General features: G+C 45.8%; 1 protein-coding gene across 4 annotated transcripts; it reads left to right on the forward strand.

The window, feature by feature from the left end:
• Positions 1 to 11,381: 11,381 nt before the first annotated feature.
• On the forward strand, positions 11,382 to 21,259 carry thrap3a (thyroid hormone receptor associated protein 3a). Of its 4 annotated transcripts, none has more exons than XM_049729966.2 (11): positions 11,382 to 11,549; positions 14,941 to 15,101; positions 16,221 to 17,075; positions 17,177 to 17,806; positions 17,885 to 18,057; positions 18,189 to 18,300; positions 18,522 to 18,606; positions 19,414 to 19,577; positions 19,662 to 19,824; positions 19,900 to 20,031; positions 20,111 to 21,259. In XM_049729966.2, exons 2-11 carry the CDS (start codon positions 14,971 to 14,973, stop codon positions 20,333 to 20,335), a joined length of 2,670 nt encoding a protein of 889 aa, XP_049585923.1. In that variant the 5' UTR covers positions 11,382 to 11,549; positions 14,941 to 14,970; the 3' UTR covers positions 20,336 to 21,259. The 4 variants fall into 4 exon arrangements, with proteins under 4 accessions (XP_049585923.1, XP_049585925.1, XP_049585924.1 ...); XM_049729968.2 differs by having other exon boundaries at positions 11,383 to 11,549; positions 14,944 to 15,101; XM_049729969.1 differs by lacking the exon at positions 11,382 to 11,549 and adding an exon at positions 15,191 to 15,387 and having other exon boundaries at positions 14,961 to 15,101.
• The last annotated feature ends 399 nt before the right edge of the window (positions 21,260 to 21,658 follow it).

Below are 21,658 nucleotides of genomic sequence, written 5' to 3' on the forward strand. Positions count from 1 at the left end.
TGTTTTGGAAACAGCGCAGCATCAGCTCTCGTTTCGAAATATGGTCATTGAAGTCTCACTAAAGCGTTACATTTAAAGCTGCCTCAAACGTTCGCCGTGTCCATAGTTTTATAGTAAAAGTACAGTAGTTGTAGCTGTAAGTCAATCGGGTCATAAGCCCAAGCAGTTCCAGTCTTCCGCACAGCTGACTTGCATTAGTAAAAGTGTTCTTGCATACGTGTATATCACGGACGCCGTTCAATGACCGGTGGCCTGCCGAGAGTGCCAAGATGTGCTCGACTGATCTGGCTAATGAAAGAAGCGGGAGGGGGGCTGGATTATAGGGCTCTATTTTTAGGGACTACTAAGTGAGGCCGAGTTGCGTTGAGCTTTCCGTTGTGCGTCGGGGATAGACGAAGGCCGGAACAATAATAAGAGTGGAATTTAAGCGGGTGGGCTTGGTGGACACAAAACAAGACTTGCCACTTCCATTTTAGGGGTAAGAAACATTTGTCGGACATCCTTTTTAAGCGAATCTAAGACTTGTTTGGTCTTTGAACCGCAAGCTGCAGACCGCCATTTGTTCCGTTGACCCCGTTTTTAACAAGAGCGTCGGGCGATAAGATAAGAGCTCGTCGTGAGGACGTCACATCCATCCGAGTGTTTCTGCCTGGACCCGACCCGAGCGTATCCGCTCGGCAACAGGCAAGGGAGAGGCCGCAGTTTGATGTCCAAGCGTGGGGGCTATTTCCATGCAAAAGGGGGGGTGGCATTGTCACAGTCCCAGTGCTCTTGGATGACTCTCGCCCGGGATGCGTATTTCAGGAGTCTGAGCTGGACGTGTGCTCAGGAGAGACGGCGGCAGATTTATTTGGACTAGCCAACATTTGTTTTGCGAACGATGGCTGTTACTGTTTATTTTGTTACGTGACGTTTGGAAAAAAGACAAAGCTCGGGCTATGTTAATGTCGCTACTATAAATGAATTGGGAAATATTTTAATCCGTTTGTCATAAAGGTGTTTAGTCTGAAGGCGAGTTGGGGATTAAGGATGCATGGTCAGATGGGGGTAAGAATAGAACCTGACATGGTCAACCGTTCGCGCTTTCTGTTTTTTTGGGTCTATTTCTGAGCTCGGCGGGAATGTGCTGACTTGCGCAGATATGTTATCATAAAACAAACTGTAAAGAACAACGCTGCTAAATCTCAAGGGAACGTCATCACAATGAACCAAATAAATTCAAGGAGTCTGTGAACGTGCACGCGTGAAAGTCTCCATCGGTTGGATCGTGACGCAGCTGTGAGTCACAGATGCTCCCCGCCAATCACGAGCAGCTTCGGGTTTGGCGTCTCGCATTGGCCGTTATTTTTAGCTGACAGGACACGAATGTGAGCTACACGTTAAAGCGAAACCGGCCGTTCGGGCCTTTGGACTCGCGCCACTCCAGGACCGGAAACTGGATCTCTCGCAGTAACACAAGTTGTCCGATTGTGGGAGAGACTTCCAGATGTTGGGTTTTTTCCCCCCTTTGTTCTTGGACCTCAGCCACCTCTCTTTTTGTCCCGGCGACCACATGAAGACGCGAGGACTCGGCTGTTTCCCGTCGCGATTGCGACTTTGAAGCCTCTTGTTACCAACAACAACAACAACAAAGCCACACTTGCAAACCATAAATCATTCAAACTCCAAGCAGAGATTTTTTTGTTGTCGCTTTTTTATGATAAAAATGACTTTCATTTGAGCTAGCACATCTGCCTTTGAGTTCTGAGCTTCTGGGTTCAAAGCCTTCTTGACGCATTTGCATGTTCTCAGATGGTTGATGGTAAAACACCAAACTGGAGCCACCTTCACGTGAAAACATGAAATTCGATTTGTACAACGTAAAACGGCGACATTAAAGCTACAAAAGTAACGAGACTCTCGCCAGAATAAATTCACAGTTGTGTGCGTTGGCGTGACACGCGACAACAGCCGGCCGGGGAGGGCAAGATGATCTCGTTTAAAGTAGCATCACGACCCCGAGTTGTCAACGCGGGCAGCGTAAGCGCATTCCGTTGCACCGCAAAGTCAAAGATCAACTCAATGAAGCGGATGGACGGACGGAATGGTTCAGCCCGAAAGCCAGAACCAAAGAATGACATTTCCTTGAAGGCCCAGGTGAGACTCCGGCAGCTGGTCAATGATATGTGGTGTTGGCTCTCGCTCGGCTTGTTTGCTTCATTAGAAAAAGAAATTGAGGTGGTGATGATGAAGTGTTAAATGTTCTCCCCACGGGGACATTGCAGACAGCTGCTTCTCACCCCGACAACTGGAAAGTAACCTAAGGAGGATTTGTTTTTTTTTTTTCTTTCACTTTTTAGTTTCTTCATGCTCAGATGCGAGACGACCGCCCGGAGCTTTTATGCTGACTGGGCACTTTTTTAACTCAGATCTGCGCTTCAGTCAAAAGAACTGGAGGCGGATTGCTGACAGAGCCTGGACGCATGCTTCAAAATTGCACTATTAAAAAAAAAAAAAAAGGCATACGTACATCGGGGGCCAAAGCTATGCGCACTTTGTACATCGACTTGTGGAAGGATGAAGAGGGGAAGGAAAGGAAAGCAAAATGTATGTAAGGAAGGTTGAAAGGAAAGAAGGATGAAGTCTGGAACGTAAGATGCAAAAAAAAAAGCAAAGGAAGGAAGGATGTGTCGTGAATCCTTGCATACTTTGGCGCACATCTTGCCCGACTGCGAGCAAATCTCACGAGACTTAAAGTGAGCGGCTCTAAATCCCAACAAGTGGGACGTCCCAGAAACTACTCTTAGGACTTTGAAAGTTTTGCTGTCGTCGAATTGGCTCCAGATGCGATGTGCATTAAATGTAACCCTGGGCGATCACTACAAGAAGGATAGGAAAAACAAAAAGTAAACGTAAACATGGAGGGGATTCTGGATAAAGCATCCACTTGGATCGACACTCATCTGTATGTCGCGAGTATTGAAAAGCAGATGGACGCGGCCCCCGAAGCAAGTTTTACGTGAAATTCAGTAGGCATGGCTGCCGTGAGCGGGCTCATTAAAGTCGAATTTCCCCTTATCTAATCCCAACAAGTGGCTCACATCTTGACTTTTTAGTGTCTCACCAAATAAGGAAGTAGTTGGCGAGGGCTGGCACGCACCGGGAAATGCGGTCGGACAAGCGCAAGATGTTCACTGTCGTGCAAAACAGCAACAAAAATTCATGCCAAACATAAACCAAAAAACAAAACAATATTTTTTGAAAGTACTTGAAATAAATCTGTTCATAATATTCAGAGTTGAACATTTTTCCTCCAATCAACAAAATGTTTCCCAGTAGCTTTGGTGTAATTGCGGGTGGGTAAAGCAGAGCATGTGGTGTTTTCATTTCAGTTTTGACAGAGCTAAACAAGTCTAATCATAAGCAAGTGCTGTGGCGTCAGAGGAGCTCCGTCGAGCATGAGAAGAAAAAATAAAGGGCTCCCCGTTTGCTTGAAATTAGCCAAAATCATCACGGTGAGTTGAGATTTGATTCAAATTGAGCTATGATGCCGTTTTTGCACAAACAGCAGATTGTCAGATTCCCCATATGTTGTTCATCTGGTGTGAAAAGAGCACCAAGTCAGCATTGTGTTGAGAAGACCGCCTGGGGAGGAGAGGGGACGAAGAGGTCCAGACTTCTAATTCGAGCTTCCCCCGCTGGTGTGGACTGGTCATAAAAAACACAATACTCCAAAAGTCTATCGAGCCTCCTGGGGATAATTAAAATCTCTGGACCGAAAACAAAATCCTGCTCGTCTCGGCCAAACGGATCTTTCTCTGAGGAGAGGAACCGAGCCTGGTTTATATGAACCAAGGTCTTGCTCCAAACTGGAACACACAAAAAGTACAGCAAATCCGTGGTGCTTAGTGATATTTGCAGAGTCAAGGGACTTTGGTGTTGCACCGGAGCCTTTTGGACCTTGGCGGCCATTGCAGCTAAGATCTGGGTCAGAACAGACATCGCAGCATGAAAGCCCGCTTAATGGCGCTTGCGCTCAAAGATTGGGACGAGCGAGCCCCTATGGCAAATTCTTGCGTACGGACCGGAACACTTTGTGAAAACAAGTGTCTTCTCAAAACCAGACACAGCCAGGTAGACGTTCCGTTGATACGTAAATGATACATTTATTTACGGCCAAGCTCACCATCCTCGAGGACCCCGGAGGACCCCAGGTACCCTCGTTTGATGGAATAGAAAATTGACAAATGGATGATTGGAGTTCTTCAAGTTCCTCTTCAGACCCAGATTTGATTTCATCATTCTAGGATTTAATCTCCATGATGAGAAGAAAGACTTTCACAGTATCCAGCGCATTTACAGAAGTGTAGGGTGTCACTTTAGCTATTTGTAAAAGCGTGGGGCTCCCTGAGCCCCTTTAAGTCTTGGAGGCCACATTCTCTGGCAGGAAGCTCTCCCGATGAGCATGGAGCATGTGGGTCAACAACATGGCGGCTGTACATTGCTCGAGTCAACACACCCAGCGCACGTGTCAGCAGACCAGAGAGGGAAGAAGAAAAAAAATGGGAGGGGAAATGCCACTTAACCCAAACCTGGAGTGGAACCAACACCCACAAAAGTGGACCCGCAGAGCAGTCGAGTAGGATACAGAACACAAGAGAACAGTAGTTCTATTCAAAGCTAACCATTTTTTCCTTGGCAAACATGTCAATGGCTTTTAAAGTGAGGTCATTTTTTTTTTTCTCTCTCTCACAGAAATGCCAGAAGAAATTCAAATGAAGGCAGAAAGAAAAGTCTTTTTACCAAAAACACAAAAAAAATGAGCTGAGCCTGACGGGCATAATATGAACTGGACTATGAAAGTACAAGACAACAAAATAATGTTTGGCGCTATTAAGTTGTCACGGCTTAACCGCATAGCGCTTGACGGGCGATGCGGCCCACGGACTGCCGCGTGTTTGACTGCACCGAGGTCTAATGGCCAAGGGCTGGAAACACGAGTCATGCTTCGCTATGTACCTTGGTTTTGAGGTCAGCGTTTAGCTCAGTAAGGGAACAAAGCGCTAAACATATTTTTGTAAACAGCAGAGGGTGCACTAGGTCACTTGGAAAAGTTATACTGAAGGTAAGTTCCACAATTTGTTTTTTTAAATCAGATACTGGTACCATCATTTCATTGTTTGATCCTCTCACTCTTGGCAACGTGTGTCAAAGTCTTTCATCGTATCATAATTAGTCATAGGAATAAATCAGATAAAAACTGCTGACGTCGGCAGCTCTCATTTGGGATGATTCACTTAATATCCCGCAGTTCTTCCAGCTCGATCCGAGCCTGGAAGAAAAGGCCAAGATTGAAAGTTCGTGTGTGTGTGTGTGTTAACACCAGGGCGAGTCAGTCAACAGGTCCAGTCAGCTGGGTCCTTCTAGCCTGGCACATCACACAACATCCTGTTTGGCCCACGGTGCGAGGAGTTGCGGGCTTGGGGCTTGCGGCCGCTCAGTTCCAGTGACTCTGCACATGCACAGGAAGTGCTTTTCCTTCGCGGGTTGCTAACACGCCTCCGCGCCGCCGCCAGCTTTACTGCTTTGGCTGAGCACAAACAGAACGGCGAGACGTTTTACGCAAAGGAGACGGCGGGACAAATGCGACTCAGTTCGGCCGTCGGGTCGCAAAAGCCAAAGCAAATGGAAGGGCAGCACTGAAAGTCTCTTATTACGTGGCCAAAAAGGAGTTTGTAGGTACGTTCCAAACAGCAAAGGGCTGAATCTGGGAACAGAAGGATTTGCGTTGGGACTGAGAAAACGGTCAAACTTCATTTAGCGACTTAGCAAAGTGTGGTCCGCGTCGGAAAGAATCGCCAACTCACTGCAGATTTGCTGGATTTAAACATTTGCATTTTAAAGAACTGTTTTGGATTTTCAATTGTGTATGATCTATGAATAAAACCATCAGTCAGCAGGTGGTAGAATGTCCCAAGCTTGAGCACAGCTCCCAAATCAGTGAGGCTGGCCAACATCTTTGCGCATCAACTGTTTTGAAAGGATGCCAACGCACATGTTAGCTAAAGGATACAAATGCAAGCTGATGTACGTTTGTGACTCATTGCGGTGTGCCAAAGAAACATTTTTGGGCTACCCTGCCTGCTGCTTTATTTATACGGCAGTGTTGTTTGTTTTGTGATTTTGCTGTCCCTCGGTATGGTCATGCGCGCCGGCCGGCCGGCCCCCGTACGAAAGAAACTCCGTGGGAGCCATCTGCTTCCATTTAGCTGAACAAAAAAGGTTCACTTGAATCCCTTCGAGGGGGTCGAAATGATTAAAAAGGAGGAGCAGCAACGGGAACAAACAAGCCAAGGTTAATTAGCGCACGCAAATGTGACAAATTGTGTCAGTGAGCGATTATGCTAGCCGGCTGGTACGATAAGCTACGTTAGCTAGCGCAAAGAAATGAAAAGCCCAACTGTGACGTGTTTACTGTGGGTCTGCTCACGTCTACTTAGAGCAAGAGTGTCAACTCGCAGAAATCCACAGCTGCTTGGACTTAAAACGTTGAAGCATCTCTTTAATTGAGCTGGCAGAGGCCATCTGGGCACACCAGACGTACTTGAGTGTGTGCGGGTATTTGAATGAGAATCAACATGTCATACAACCTACTCACCACTAGGGGGTGAAAACAAAGAAGCAAGCACATTTAGATTTCCCGGTCGTCTTCTCGGGTTCTCATGGAACCTATAGCAAAGTGCAAATATGTTACTGGACTTGGAGTTTTACTTTGTATCCAAGTACTGAGTTTCAGCGAGTGCTTTTTGCCACCTCGGGCTCACTGTAAGTGAAACCGCCGATAGCTCCGCGGCAAAGGTTGAGCGTATTTGCACAGACTAATTTTACCCTTGGTAGACCAAGTTGGTATAGCAAGCGAACAAAAGGTCCAAGAGAAAAACTGGAGATAGGTGCTTTTTTTATTTTGAATTTATTTTTGACTGGTGTAACAGATTGCGGCAGCCTCAGCTGTCTTCAATTGCGTCGGTCTGGCGCAGCTGTCTAAGTGTTTTTCCCGCATGCATCACCAACTCCCGCGAGCGGATCACGTACGCGAGCTAATGCGCCCGCCGCCGTCTTTTATGTCCACCTATGAGCTGAGACTATTTGTATACAACCCAATTATAAAACCGTACTTTCCGATGCCAACTTTAAAATGTCAATTTGCCCGCACGGTTAATGAAGGCTTTCCCGTAAGCCGCGTTGAGTAACAAACCCAAGAGACTGCTACGGGGATCCGGTTGCACGAGCCGTTTGTGAAGATGCCGCAAAAGGTGCGGCACGACCTAGGTGACCTCTACTTAGTACGGGTCATTTATTAGCCCGTGAGTGGCACTGGTGGGTTGTCTGCCAGCAGCAGCACCTGCTGCCCGGCCTCCATACATCTGATGGCGTTGAGAAGAAAATGACAGCTAGGCAAGCTCGACCTCTTGCTCCAATGGGCTGAGGGTCACACATTTGTCTTGCCATTCCTATTTTCAAATTGCCAAGGTCCTCATTTAATAGAACCTCCACTCTGGAGATCGTTACGGAAACAGTTCCATCACTTGATGATGCACTCTGACTGACCACTAACGTTAGACGGGATCAGAAGACCACCCCATTAGAGCAACACTCCATTTGCAGGAGGTTTAGGTCTTAAACGTCAGTTCAAAGAAGATGGTCAGAGAAGAAAACCGGGACACCCGTTTGTGATCTTAGGTGTCAAAAGTCCAAATGATACTGGACATGCCAAAAGCACGTCTGGGACAGAGGCTCCTCCCTATGTGGTATAGAGGAATCGCACGCTCGTGAAGCTGCGCTCTACTTTTATCTCCTCGTTTGCCCGCTAATCAAATCGGGATTTTGCTCATAATCGCGGCTCTGGTGGCAGCCGTCTTTGGTTTCCCACATTTTCCGAGCTGACGTGCGAGTTTTGACGAGCGCCGATGCCATCCGAGTGCTTGGCCCTAATACGGAGAAGGTGATAATTGACTCCATAGCCACGGTGTGTATGGGGGTTGGTGATCACGGAGGACTTCTGGAGCCACGGGGCAGCTGTCTGCCTGCCCTGCGTGCTCGTCTCCATAACCCCCTACCGGGCACGCTGTGTTGACAAAGAGGCCAAGCCAGACATCCATCTTGCTTTTTGACAGGTGTCCGATGAGCCGGCAGTTGTGGCCGCACTATGGAGTTGGGAAGTTGGAGGTGGTCTTTTCTTACTTTCCAAACACATTCCCTGATAGGGGTAAGAGCTGGACCGCCAAAGCCAACAGTCAACTTCAAAGTACCACAGACGTCAACGTGATCTTGGATCGGCGGCGAACAATGACTTCAAGTTCAATCGGTAGGTAGATGTTCAAATCGGTATATGCGTGTACCCTACTGAGCAAAACACTTTTACATTCTCAACAAAAAACAGGTTTTTTTTCTGTTGCCATTAAAAGAAAGCTTAAGGTTATTTTTCCGCAATTAAGGTACCTTTTAGAAACAATCGAGTCTTTTCTTTGGAATAAAGGATGATTCATGGTACAGCCAGTAAGAGACGCTTGGATATTTACAAGCAGTAACAACAACCAGATGCTCCAAAACAGAGGTGGTTTGACATAAAAGGGAAGGATTTACTCACCACAGTGCCGGTTTGTTTCGGCTCCCCGTACAAGTCTTGATTCGACAACATTTTGTTGGTAAGGTGACAGTAGTCTTAGCAGGGATGGTCAAAGTCACACTATGAACTTTAGAATTCTGATTTCAATTTTATATACTACCCATTTAGATCAAGCTCGTAATCGTTCATTTGATTCATTTACAGAGATGATACTGATGGGGAACAAAAAAAACGTTGCCAGCATTGCCTCGATTCTATGCCATTTGAAGAATCGCATTTACTGAGTGACAAAAGAAATGCAAAATGAGTCCATAATACCTCAACGTTTTACTGTCATACATTTTTAGCTGGTTGTTTTTCGGCCGAGACAAGACAAGAATGATTCTTGTTGCCGTAAAGAACAAAGACGGTATGTGAAAATCCGAGCAATGTACAGAACCTCGGCCCACCGCCCAAGACAACGGCCCCCAAGGGAGTTGAGTTACGATATGTGCTAGCGCAAGACCATTAGCGAGGAGATGGACACTTCCAACAGGTGGAGAGGATACAAACTAGGCGCTGTGCGGGGTTGTCAACTCGTTTATCCAAACACACGTGAGAGACGGAGATAGTGTCAAGGGGACTTGCTGAAAATAGCCCATCGCGACTCTCCGGGTTAGCGGTCCATGGTTAAAACGTTCATTTTTATTATGGAGTCAAGGCTGCACACTCATGTTCACACGTGACATGTACAACTTAAAGGGGTCAACTAGCTTAACGACGAATCCGATTTAAGTCAACAATTTCAAATCTTGAGAAAGACAAGCTTGTCTAAAATGCATGAAAGCATCTGCTGTAACAACTGTCCTGCCCATCACAGATGTGTACGTAAGTGTGATTTGCAAAGCTGACTGTGTTTGAATGATGGAGAGAACTTGATGAATAAAGAAAGGGAAGGGTGGCGCAAGCTCTCAGCAGCAGCAGCAGCATTTCCAATGCAAATACACACGCTGGCTGGTTTTTGTTCAGCTACAGTCCAAACAATTTGAGGGCTTTGAAAGGCACACGCTGAATTGCGGCGTATCCGACTTTCCTGCAGCGTAAACACAAACCGTAATGACTAATTAAAGCTTCGAGCACGGTGGTCTCGTCGGGTCTGTACATTCTGTCTGGCTTTGTTGTGATTTCTGGTAATGAATGCGGCGTTAATCCATCCATTTTCTGTACTACTTACTTGTGTTCATTCGGGTCAATGAATGAAGGTAAACAAATGGAAATACCTGAGCCATTGCAGGCTTTGTGGAGTTTAATCAAGTGTCCTGATACTTTACTTCAAGAAGGGGGGGGGGTAAACAACATTAACATTTTTTTTTTTTTTTTAGTTTGTTCTTCACCGTAAGCAGAGCAGCTAACAGAGCTAGCGCGAATGCTTAAGCAAAAAATGATTGACAAATACGTTACTGAAATTGGAGTAATACTCCAATTAAATTGGTAGTCATGTCAAATTTAACAACTAAAGTGAAGTCATTGCTTGGTCGCTGGCTGCGTTCTAAGGGACACCCTTGATTGTCAGCCTCAATTAGGGTTGAAAGACTTTCATCGCTGCGGTTGATCCTATGTTGGCCGACGCGCGGTGCATATAACATAACATCAACATTACGAAGAACATTAGACAGGAAGTGCACATGAACTCTAAGCCCTGCTTTGAATGGCTAACGTGGAGGTAAAAGAGGAAAAACGACGATAAGACGAGAAGCCGACTTTGAGCGGAATATTTATACCGCCGACTCTATTAAACAATAACAATGCGAGCCTCCATTTAGCCGTCAACTGATAAGCCAGCGCACTTCATAAAACATGCTCCGATGAAAAGAATGTCTGTCGGTAAAACAAATCCAATGTCAGCGTCGACATGGCGACTGTTTAACGATGAACGCGGCTGTGTTTCGCAGGCGGCTGAGAATATCTCTTAATAGAGGCCTTGAATGACCGAGGAAAATGACAACCGCTCTGCTTGTCGTCTGGAAAGTCACGTTTGAGCTGGGGCCTATGCTAGCTGACTTTTTGGAGCAAGAATCATGAATGGATGCAGTGACTAATATTGCACAACTGCACTCAATTAGCGTCCCTGCTTTCATCTGCGGTCCAAGAGCTGTGACTTTTTGCTTCTTGCGCACAGCAAAAACACTTTGGGCTTGCCACCCCGAGAGTTTTTTTTTTTTTTTGGACAGGAGTTTCCATGTCATCCTTGGGGCGTTCAGACAAGACCAGGTTAAGTCACGCTACCCGCAAGTGTTGATGGAATGAGCCATTGTATAATGATTGAATGTTTGTCCAATTTTCTTTCAATTTCTTTCATGTAGCATCTAGTGTTTGTTTATTTCTCTTTATCCAAGGTATTTGGATGTTTTGGGGATAATTACGTATTTAAGAAATTTCACATTTTTAATTGAAAAGTGATGTTATTCAAAATAAATCAAAATGTATAAATATTACAAACGTTTGGCAGACAGATTTGATATTTAATGCATCTTTCTTGAATTTGTTTGATTCTTTTTGAACTTCTTAAGTTGTATTCATGTTATTTATTTTTAATGATACTGTATACATGTTTAATATGTCCGTACAATATATATTTTGAATCACTGTCTTTTGGGATAATCACACACACACACACACACACACACACACACACACACACTAAAAGGGAGGGCAGAGGCCACACCCCCTTCTCGATTGCAAATACACGCACACTCCCACCGACACATGCGTGCACACATGCGAGCAGCCATAAGTGAGCCAGTCGCCACTGCAGATCACACACACACACACACACATCCATCCATCCATCCACGCACACATACATACACACACAAGCAAGGAGCGTTACAGTGGGACGACTTTTAACGCTTTTAGGTGCTGCTGAATATGAGGCAACGTCAACGCTGAGCAAAAACGCTGACCGGTAGGTGACTTCTTTGTGCTCCTCTTAACATTCATCACTCGGGCAGAACATGACACGTTTAGCACGCTGCACTCAATCAGGAGAAAGTGCGCAGTGACATGTGAGCAGGCAATTAGAGAGGGGAAAATGATTTATGAAGTGGGCTGCACCAGTTCCCCTTTGCGGTGAAGAGGAGTCGGGACGAGCTCCAAGAAGTGTACACTGTTAGACTCACTGCGGTAGTTCTCCAAACCCCCAAAAAAGTCTGGATACTCGCGGAGAGTTTGTTACTTTTTGGGGCAATCCTAATGGTATCCTGAATGGCCTGTTTCAATTTTGCTTCATCAGGATGGTTGCGAATGCAGATTTCACCCACTCCATCTACAGAAAAACAAAGAGACTCCTTTCTATCTTATTTTGCATCCGCAAGTTCCAGTCTATTCTTTGGGGTGACTTATGTTAAAGAATGTAATTTCCTGTTGGGATGCCCGATTCCATTGGATCTGCTTTGATAAACACCAGCTGCCTGTGAGAACACACACGTACTGCCCACGCACACGCACAATCATAAGGAGTGTCTGTACTTACAGTCTCGCGGTCTATTAATGAGTTTTCATTTCGGTCCGGTGTCCTGTTGCGTTTTGATCGTACGATAAACATCAAGCCGAGCGTGTCTGTAACATTGAGCGGCGTTATAACGCTACACTACATTGCATCTCGTATAATACGGGAACAAAATAGTACATTGGGTCTTGATAGAAAGAGGTGAATTTGTGACTACTGTGCAGCATTTTCGTTCATACGAATGCAGACATTTTGGATCAATTGCCCCAAAAAACACCATCTGAGGTTGTTGTGCACACCTACAATGAGTTTAAAAGACCCCGCCCTTTTGGTTAACCATCTTATCTCCATGCTGACTACGAGGCCCAAAGGAAAAGGCAAACGGCAACTGTGCATGTTTTGCAAGCATGAAGCTATAACTCATGGCCGGCCTGTTGCCGGTAGACCAAAATAGAGACGAGCGACTTCAGCTGATGGCGTCATTCTCGTGCGCAAACACGGCGACGACAGATGCGTCGGGAAGTGAGTCAACGCAAGGATGTCTGGGTGACACTCGGTCGTACTTGAGCTCTCGCCTCCGCATACAGATTTAGGTTTGACAAAGAAGTACGCCGCGACACAAGACCTCCTCTGAACTCTCAGCCGGCAGACTGAAGCGAAGCAGTTGTTTTTCTTCAATAAGCGAGCAGGAGGCTGGGTGGCTTATCTTCTCTGAGGCCCTGTTGTCCATCCTAACCGCTTCAACGTGTCTTGACAAGAGGAGTGGAAGGCTAGTTGCGTTTTAGTAAAGCCGAGATCACGTCAATTGCAGTGGATTGGCTCAGTGACACTAAAGAGCTGCGTATGGAGTTGCAGGTCCATTGTGGATTAGGGGAAATTAAACTACAGCTGTTCTGACGTCGCTCTATGAAAGGACCATTTAGCTATGCGATATCTTTGCCCTGGGTTCAGAACATTTTCTTGCCTGGGGTTCATTATCAGTGTCATCGGGTTGTCAAACGCGAGGTAGTTAAGACGATCACTTCTGTTGTGGTGGTGAATCCATTAAAAGGGCCTCACAAGTGCGGTAGCGCTACGTGCTTGTGAGTAAATCCAGTGTTGACTGGTTAAAAGGCCAAACAAGCAACAGGCTCCCTTAAGAGGCTAAAATCTCGGTCATTAGGTTGCTGACAGTATGTTGGAAGCCAGAGGTACAGCTGCACATGGTTATCGATTGAGACCTCCGAAACAGATGCGACAACTGTGAGCAAGAAACAAGTGTGTGATAAGAATAGTCACAAGCCTTTGGTACTTTACTCTGCATAAACAAAATGTAGCCGCCACAAGGAACCACGCTGGTGGATCTTGAATGATTAAGACCTGTCCTACTCAATTGCTATGACGGTATATATTGATAAGCAGGGTTGAGGGACCTGGAGGACCAGGGGCGAATACCAATTGTCATCGGGTGAGAGTAGACAGACAGCAGGGCTGATACCGTGGCTCCATCCTTATAAACTTTGCATGTGGTCAGAAGATAGGAGTTTTCAGAGTACCCCAAAGACAGAAAGGGCAGAGCTGACCCGGACGAAATGTGGCGTGGAATAAAGGATTCCAGTTGCAGTTTGTAGGCCATTTGACAGCGGAAGCTTACTGTCCGTCGTCTCTTTTACACTTCCTTTCCAACGTCGTCCAGATGTTCCAGGACATCTACTGTCATGCGAGTGAACATCTCGAAGGGGGTTCTGATATGTCGAGAGGAAAAACAGTCCACCGTTTTACGACTAAAAAGAGCACATGTGAATGTCACGCTCTTATAATATGCAGACTAAGCGCAGTAGATGCTCGCTTGAGGTTGGAGCCTTCAGGAAATTGCACCCTGAAAGCCAATGACAACAAAGTGCCAGGAACAGGGGGGAGCAGCGTGCTCGTGGTGCTTATGAAAGAGGAGCAAAAGGGGGGGAGGAGACAGATTGGTTTCCATACTTTCCAAAATAGTAGCAGGGATATGCACCGGGACCACCAATGCAATAGGGCGCGTCGCTTTTGTAATCTTGGTCGTACGCGGTCGGTAGTTTGATCCAAAGTCCAGGGAGAGGACTCTGGTGATCCTTTGCAGATCTCAGATCTCTGCAAAAATCGATAGATTCCTGTTGCTTGAGTCTTCTGTTATCTTTGTGCAGCTTCCATATAGAGCAGATTCCATTGCGTTACACTGGTTAGCGTGGCGTAAAACAATACATTTGACAGAAGCGGCTTTTGTCTGGACCATGTTCAAATGAAAACTGCAGTCACGTGGAAGAAACGCAAGGAAGTATTCTCATGTTGAGCTCATGTGGTATTCACTTCACAATGTCCAGCCAAGTCTGTGTTTAGGGGGCTTCAGAATTCATATTATCAGATTTATGTATGACAAAGAAATTATAGACTAGAATGGTCGGGTGCTCAAAGACTAGCTTCGCTTTTCAGACTCAGTGTGAATTACTGTGCAATTTTCTGCAGCATAGACAACGGTGAGTGGCGGAGTTGACCAAGGCAAGTCCGCCCTTTATGCAAATAAGTAGCAGTGACTAAATAAAAACAGCATGTGGTTGATACTACTACGCAGTGCCTACCCTGCTCTTTGGAAGCTGCTTGTTTACGCCATTTGGTTTTCTTTCAACGCTTTCTTTCATTTTCAGTTTTTTCCTGGGATGCTGGTCACTTTGGCAATTCTCTCATCATTCTTTCATTTAGCCCGAGAATACCACTGAACCACTTAAAGAACTTCTATTGCCCATGTTCTTATTAGGAATGTGCATTTTTGCCTTTTTTTTTTTTTTTTTGCAACTTGTGACTGGAATGGATGACTTTTTTTCTTCTATGAAAGTAGTCTGAGGTGCCTGGCCTGCCAGCGGGGATGTCCAGAGCCACAAGATCAGCTTCTCGGTCTCGGAGTCACTCGAGATCCCGGTCCCGATCGCGCTCCAGATCCCGGTCCACCTCGCACTCTCAAAGAAGTCGCTCCCGCTCCAGGAGACATCGATACAGGTAGATTTCACCAATTCTCATGACTTTGTGTTTTTGCCTTGGGCTGATAACATTTGAAATATCTTTTTCCCAATTGATCTTGCCATTAGTCATCTCTCCACCGATTGGTTAATCCCCATTACCGGCAAGCATAGAGTCAAAGAGGATTTGAGTAGAGCCCTCCTCCTCTGTTTGGCCCATGTGACACAGCTGGAGTGTAAGCGCAAGTCACTGCCTTTAAGTGTGCAGAGCAGCCCAGTGTGCTGCCTTGTGAATCACTCGGTGTTCCAATGAAAAAAAGGACGCGGTGAGTTTTTTGGGCTTTTTTTTAGCATTGTCGATCTCTTTCACGTCTTTTATGTTGCTGTTGGATGGGTGCGTTGGTTTTGGCATACATAGGTGGTTGGTAGAGTTCAGTCGTATTACTTTTCCATTGATGGCGGAATCTTGAGTACAATACTGCCTTGTAAAAGATGGGTGGAAAAATTGCGAAAACATTTAAAGTATTGATGTCTACACCAAAGGTCTGGAAGATGAGACGTTAATGTATACAGCAGATGTGAACCGTCTATAACATCAAATGTACCAGTGAGGAGTCTCAAAATGTATCTAGCGCGCATATACGACATACTATAGAGATAAGATACTATAGGAGCTTATCAATAAATTGCAGACTACGGTATATTTTATGTTGACGCTGGACTAATGTACATAAGAGGATCACTAGAGCCTCCATGTGGAGCATTTTGTCACTGCAACATTGGTATTCTTAAAGTCCACCTTTACTGCATGAATGGCTACTTAATTGAGGAGGTTCCGGACTAGTAAGGACAGAAGAAGTTGTAGCTCATTTTTGTGTCTGGGGTGAAGTACAGTACTACGGAAAAATAACCAATCCATAAATGATGAGGTTGAAATAGTAAGGGGTAGACATTTTAGGCACAAGTTTTGGAATGTGCCAAGTAACAATAACAAGTCAACAGAAAAAAGAAAACTTAAAGTACACGTACCTGAAAAAGCTACGTTGTTACTTCCCTCCACTGCCCCAATTCAATTAAACGCACATTTCACTCTTTTGTGTACCAGGCCAGGTGTGGGGATAAAAAGCAGGCTTTGATCATGATTTTCTTGTTCTTCTAGCTCGAGGTCACGGTCTCGATCACGGTCCCGGTCAAGATCTCAATCGCCACTTTATAACCGCGACAAGAAATATCAGAACAGCCGTGAGTTACGGGGATATCACCGCGGCTTCCGGAGGCCGTACAACTTCCGAGGCAGAGGACGGGGCTACTTCTCACGTGGACGATACCAGCGTGGTGGTGGTGGCGGCGGCGGCGGCGGCAGAGGTTACAATAACAACAACAACAATTATAATTTTCGTAACAACTGGAAAAATTACAAGCAGAACCCGCAGAAGCAGCAAAAACAGCAGCAGCATCAAAACCAGTCCCGAGGGCGACCCTACCTACAGAAATTCTCTGGAAGCCCCCCTCCTCCAGGACAATCCCACCACACTGACCGATCCCTTTCGCCATTATCAAGGCAATCTCAACATTCTAACGCTTCCTCTCATGGCTCTTCTCCCAAAGCCCCTTTGGTGGCTAATCAGAGTTCCAACAATGTAAAAGAGGAGGAGCTCTTGGCCAAGGAGGCCCAGAAAGAAGGGGCAGATGGGGAGCAATTTGAGGTGGGAGATGCCCAAGGTCCAACTGAGGGGGGCTGGCATATCCTGACTGAATACAACAGCAGTCCAAAGAAAGCCAGTCCAGAAAATCTTGCTGTCAATCTTCAGAACAGCCAAAACTCAAACCAGACTGGTAGCTCATCTCAGAATGACACCAGCAATGGCGCCCCCTCTTGGGAGACGGTGTGTAATGCACCAAGTACACAAATGTCACAGGAAGCGCTAAACCAAATGCTTTCAAGCCTCGACATATTCAAGAGCGAGGAATTCCCCGATGGAGACAAAGCAGCCATCTCCATCGCTTTCAGAAAGTAAGACCGATTTTGTTCTTATGTTACTAATAACCATCCCTTCAGTGGTCGTCTGTTAAGTTATGCTGGCGCTCTCCGTTTTTGTTGTTACCTTTGTTTAGGTTTCTGAAGGAGCACAGGAAAAAACCCAAACCCAGTTGGGAAAACAAGAGCACGGAGGCAAATACTGTAGACGACGGAGCCGATATAAACGGTCCGGCACCGGCAGGTGTCGCTGAGCCACCATCAAAGTGCCACACAGAAGACCTCAACGGCAAAGTGACTTTAAATCATTTACTTAAGGATTCTCCTTCTGCATCTGAGGCGGAGGACGAAATCCTCCGCAAACCTCACTCAAAGTCACAGAACAAAGACAGGCACGATGGAGATGTTGACAACGCGAATGCAAAGGTTGTTCATTCATCCAGAGAGCCGTTTGATGAGTGCTTTGACAGATGGCAAAGCGTGGCCTCCTCGCAGGGAGCCGACAGCGAATCCAAAGCTCTCGGAGACGAGAGGTACAATGCTCTGAAATCGGCTGCCATTGCTCGGCGGGAAATGTCGGGAACCTTTGAAGAGCTGGGTTGCAAAGCCATGAAAATATCGAAATCTCTCTCAACGCCACTGTTGAGGCGGAACTCTGACAGGGAAATGTTTATGATGACAGAAGAGGACTCAGCGTTGTTGTCCTTGAGAAAACCTGAGCCCAAGATTAATGTCAGAATGGATTTCCTTGGAGACAGCATGATAGGGTAAGTTGTGGTTTTCCGGTTTGGATCTTTTGCGATGAAGCGCCAATTGACTCACGCAATCATTTTGACCGTGTTCAGCACTTCCGAGATCTTAGCTCAGGAGCGACAGTTGTCTCAGGACCTGGTGCAATCGTCAAAGAGAGGTCAGGAGTTCCGCTCCATCTTTCAACACGTTCGGACTGCGCCGATGCAGAGAACTACCGCCGAGCTGTTTGCTCAGCACATTGTGACCATCCTGCACCACATCAGAGGTGAGTTCACGAGTTGATTTCCATCCTGTTTATCATCATCATCATCATCCTCATCATTCTACTCAAGATTTGCTTTGCCATCTGGAGGGAAAACCCAAATGTTTCACAGGGTTCATCTTTTGTTGTCGCAGCTCATCACTTTGCGTCTTCCCGAATGACTCTCAATGAGCGATTCACCATGTACCAAAGGCAAGCTGCAGAGAGGGAGAGCATGAAACCCAGAAAAAGCCCAGAGATTCACAGGTAGAGTCGCCCTGAACAACTCTCAGTGTACTGTGGCTTCACCTGCTATTTTAAAAGCAGCTCTCAGGTATTTCTCTCCACTGTCCTACCTGAACTGTTGTTTGTTTTCGATCCGGGCGATGGTCAAGTCTTCGTTGTCCTGTCCAATGTTGTCTTCATGGCTCGACCAACCAACGCGCACTTAATGATCTTAACGGTTATGTTGTGTGATCCCTTTGCAGGAGAATTGACGTATCACCAAGTGCTTTTAAGAAACACTCACAGGTTTTTGAGGCAATGAAAAGCTCAGAGGATGGCACTAACAAGGTGACTGAATATTTTGCACTATGACGTATGAACGGGGGCAAACAAAACGGCACGTCAATGAGCAAGACAGAGACGCCCTCTCATGAATGAATGTCAATGTGGCCTTTTGACTTTCTGTCGTGAGTCGGTTATTATGTGGGCACGAGCCTAACCATGAGGCTAATGAATAAGATAAAAGTCAAAACGTGGATGCTGCCGCCCGTGCCCGAGATGTTCAAGGGACTAATTGTCTTTGTAAGTATCAAAACGTTGGCAATATCCAAAAAGAGCAAGAAATTGCTACTTTGCTTACAATGACATTCAGGAGTACATAAGCTCGGCACTCAAATGATGAGTTTAGACCAAATGCACCTCAAAGCGGGTTCCCATCTTGTGGGCAGCAATTGATTTCAGCATGATTAGAAATCTTGAGTGATGCATTTGAATTGGATAGCACACGACTGTCCTACATTGAGGAGATATTTAATTATAGCCGCAACCTGTAAGAAGATCTGTGGGTAGTCTATATCCGTGCTGGTGCTGTCCAGTAGTCTCCTTTCTTTCCATGAGCACCCCAAAAGAGTGTTTTAAAAGAATCCGGACCTTGCCAAGCTTTGCATGGAGACTATCAATGTAACAACAACAACAAAAAACATGGGCTCAGATTGCAAAAACAAGCTCAACTTGTACTGTACTTGTATTGTTACCTAGCTCTTGTTCCCATGGACTGTTGAGTTTATCTCACAAAGCATCTTGGCAGACTTAACATCTGCATTCTAATCCAATAATCTGTCCACGACACTGTCCTGTGTTTTGCATCGCTCACAGGATGTTGGGGAAAAAACAAAGGGTGACCCAATGGACCTTCGGTTGGATATCGAACGGCGTAAAAAGTACTCCGGCCGTGAACGAGATTACGATCAGGACGGGGCTGCTGATTCCCCAGACACTAATCGCGAGAAACCCGAAGAAAGGTTCCCCAACAAATCAAAGTATGTGCGACAGCGTCATCCTTTTGCGATATTGGAATAAAATTGCAGCGTAATGCACACGTACCGTTTTCTCTGTCGGGCCAGTGAGAGTAAGTGCTCTCGCTCCGGGTCATCCTCCTCATCGTCCTCCTCAAAGTCCCTTCAGGATGACGTGCCCAAGGCCGAGCTCAAAAGCGACGGCTTTAACAGGGCTCGGCTAGCTTCGACTGAGACCGCTGCAGAGAAACAAACACCGTGGAGAGAATTTGTAAGTTCCCTCATCGATACTGTCGAGTCGTCAACACCGCAACTTGGAGATTGAGCAACCACGTTACTGTTGCAGCAAGTGCAATTTCGCGGAAGAGGCTGGAAGAAGGGCAACCACCCGGGAGACTGCAATCCAGACATTGCAGGAGCACCCAAAAACGAAGACTGGGATAAGGAAAGTCCCCCAAAGAGCAGAGCATACTACTTGGTAGGACACGTTTCTTCCCGCATCCAGCTCAGTTCTTAACAATTGTTAACTTGTCATGTATTTCCATTTTTGGGCCTAGCACGATGATAGAGACGCCAAGGTGGAAGCCAGCAAGCAGATGGACAACCGAGGAGGGCTTGGCGGAGGTGGCTTGTCACGTGGATGGCCGAGGTTTATCATACGAAAAACCAACGTCGGGGGAGCCAACATCACGTGGGCCCAAGATAAGTTCCTGGTCAACGGAGAGAAAAGTGGCATGCAGGAAGACCATACAGAACGGCAAAAGAAAGATGGAAATACTTGAGCGTCCACATCTTAAGGGACCGTTCTCAAATGGGACCCGATTCGCATCCACTGGAATGATCGACAAACGCCGATTCCAGAAGTTTAACATCTGACTTCAGTTCTTTCAAGATGACTCACTGGTACTTGACAGTCACGGTGCATTACTGTTTCACATACCTTACCTGGTTATAGTTTTTTTGAGTGCCAAAAAAAAAAAAAAAAAAATTAAAACAAATTCTGGTTTGTGCCTCCAACTTGTCACAAAGTTTTTAAAATTCAAAGACCGCATCAGTTGGGGGGGGGGGGGGAATGCTGGGGTTAAAAGAACGATGGATTCAACTGTTGAATTGTACGACGCTTTTATTTTAGTTCTAGTTGTGTCTGATACTGTAAGGATGGATTCAAGAGCACTTTTGTTGGCCTGGATCAGACAAAGGGACCAACTTGTAAAGGGTCATCAAAAAGTCAAGTCATCTGTCCGATTTACAATATCTTAGCATAAAGCAAACTACCTGGACTTTGGTAACATTGTGGCCCCGTTTTGAATTTCTGTTATTCACAGTAGGAGCTTTAGCTGGCTAGATGTCGAAAAGAACACGCCGTTGTGTGATGTGTCAATGATATCAAATGACATTTTTTGACACTAGAAATGGTAGAAACTTTAAACACAGAATTAGCATTTTCGTTTGCCAATGATGTGTTTACGTCTGCTTGGCTTCCATAGTATACACGCGGAGTGTTGACATGAAATAATTTATACGAATTATAAAGATTATTCAAAGGTTGTGCTGAATGCTTTCCACTGGGTTCAACGATGTGCATAATTTGCAGTTAGTAGAATTTGTGTTCACCTGGTGTGCCTGTTTGTGTTATGCTGGATTTTCGAATAATCTCGGGTGTTTGCTTTTGAAAACTGTTTTATTAAATGGAACACTGAGCACAACAGAGTGTCTCTTAATTGCCTCGTCTCTTTGATTCTCAAGCGATTCTCTTCGATGCCAATTGCGATTGTCAGAGTTGCCAAGGACATCAAAATGATTCGAACTGATCCTTTGGTGGATTGGATTGTGTAGAATTGGTTGTTGATTAATGGTGTCAAAAGCAAATGAACGCACAACGCAGTTCTGTTGATCCACTCTCAACTGACGCTCCAATAACGTCTGATATGGAAACTGAAGACTTTGCATCATGGCAACCAGAAGTGAACTATGTACTTGGTCGACAGAAACACAATAATACTCGGGCTTTCAAAACATTCAACAGCAAAATGTTGCACTAAACGAGTTTGGCTTTTTAGTTGCCTCAAGATCTCCCCCAACCCTAACTCCTCGCAGAACCTCAT

The sequence above is a fragment of the Syngnathus scovelli genome, chromosome 9 (genome assembly GCF_024217435.2).
Source record: "Syngnathus scovelli strain Florida chromosome 9, RoL_Ssco_1.2, whole genome shotgun sequence".
NCBI lineage: Eukaryota > Metazoa > Chordata > Actinopteri > Syngnathiformes > Syngnathidae > Syngnathus > Syngnathus scovelli.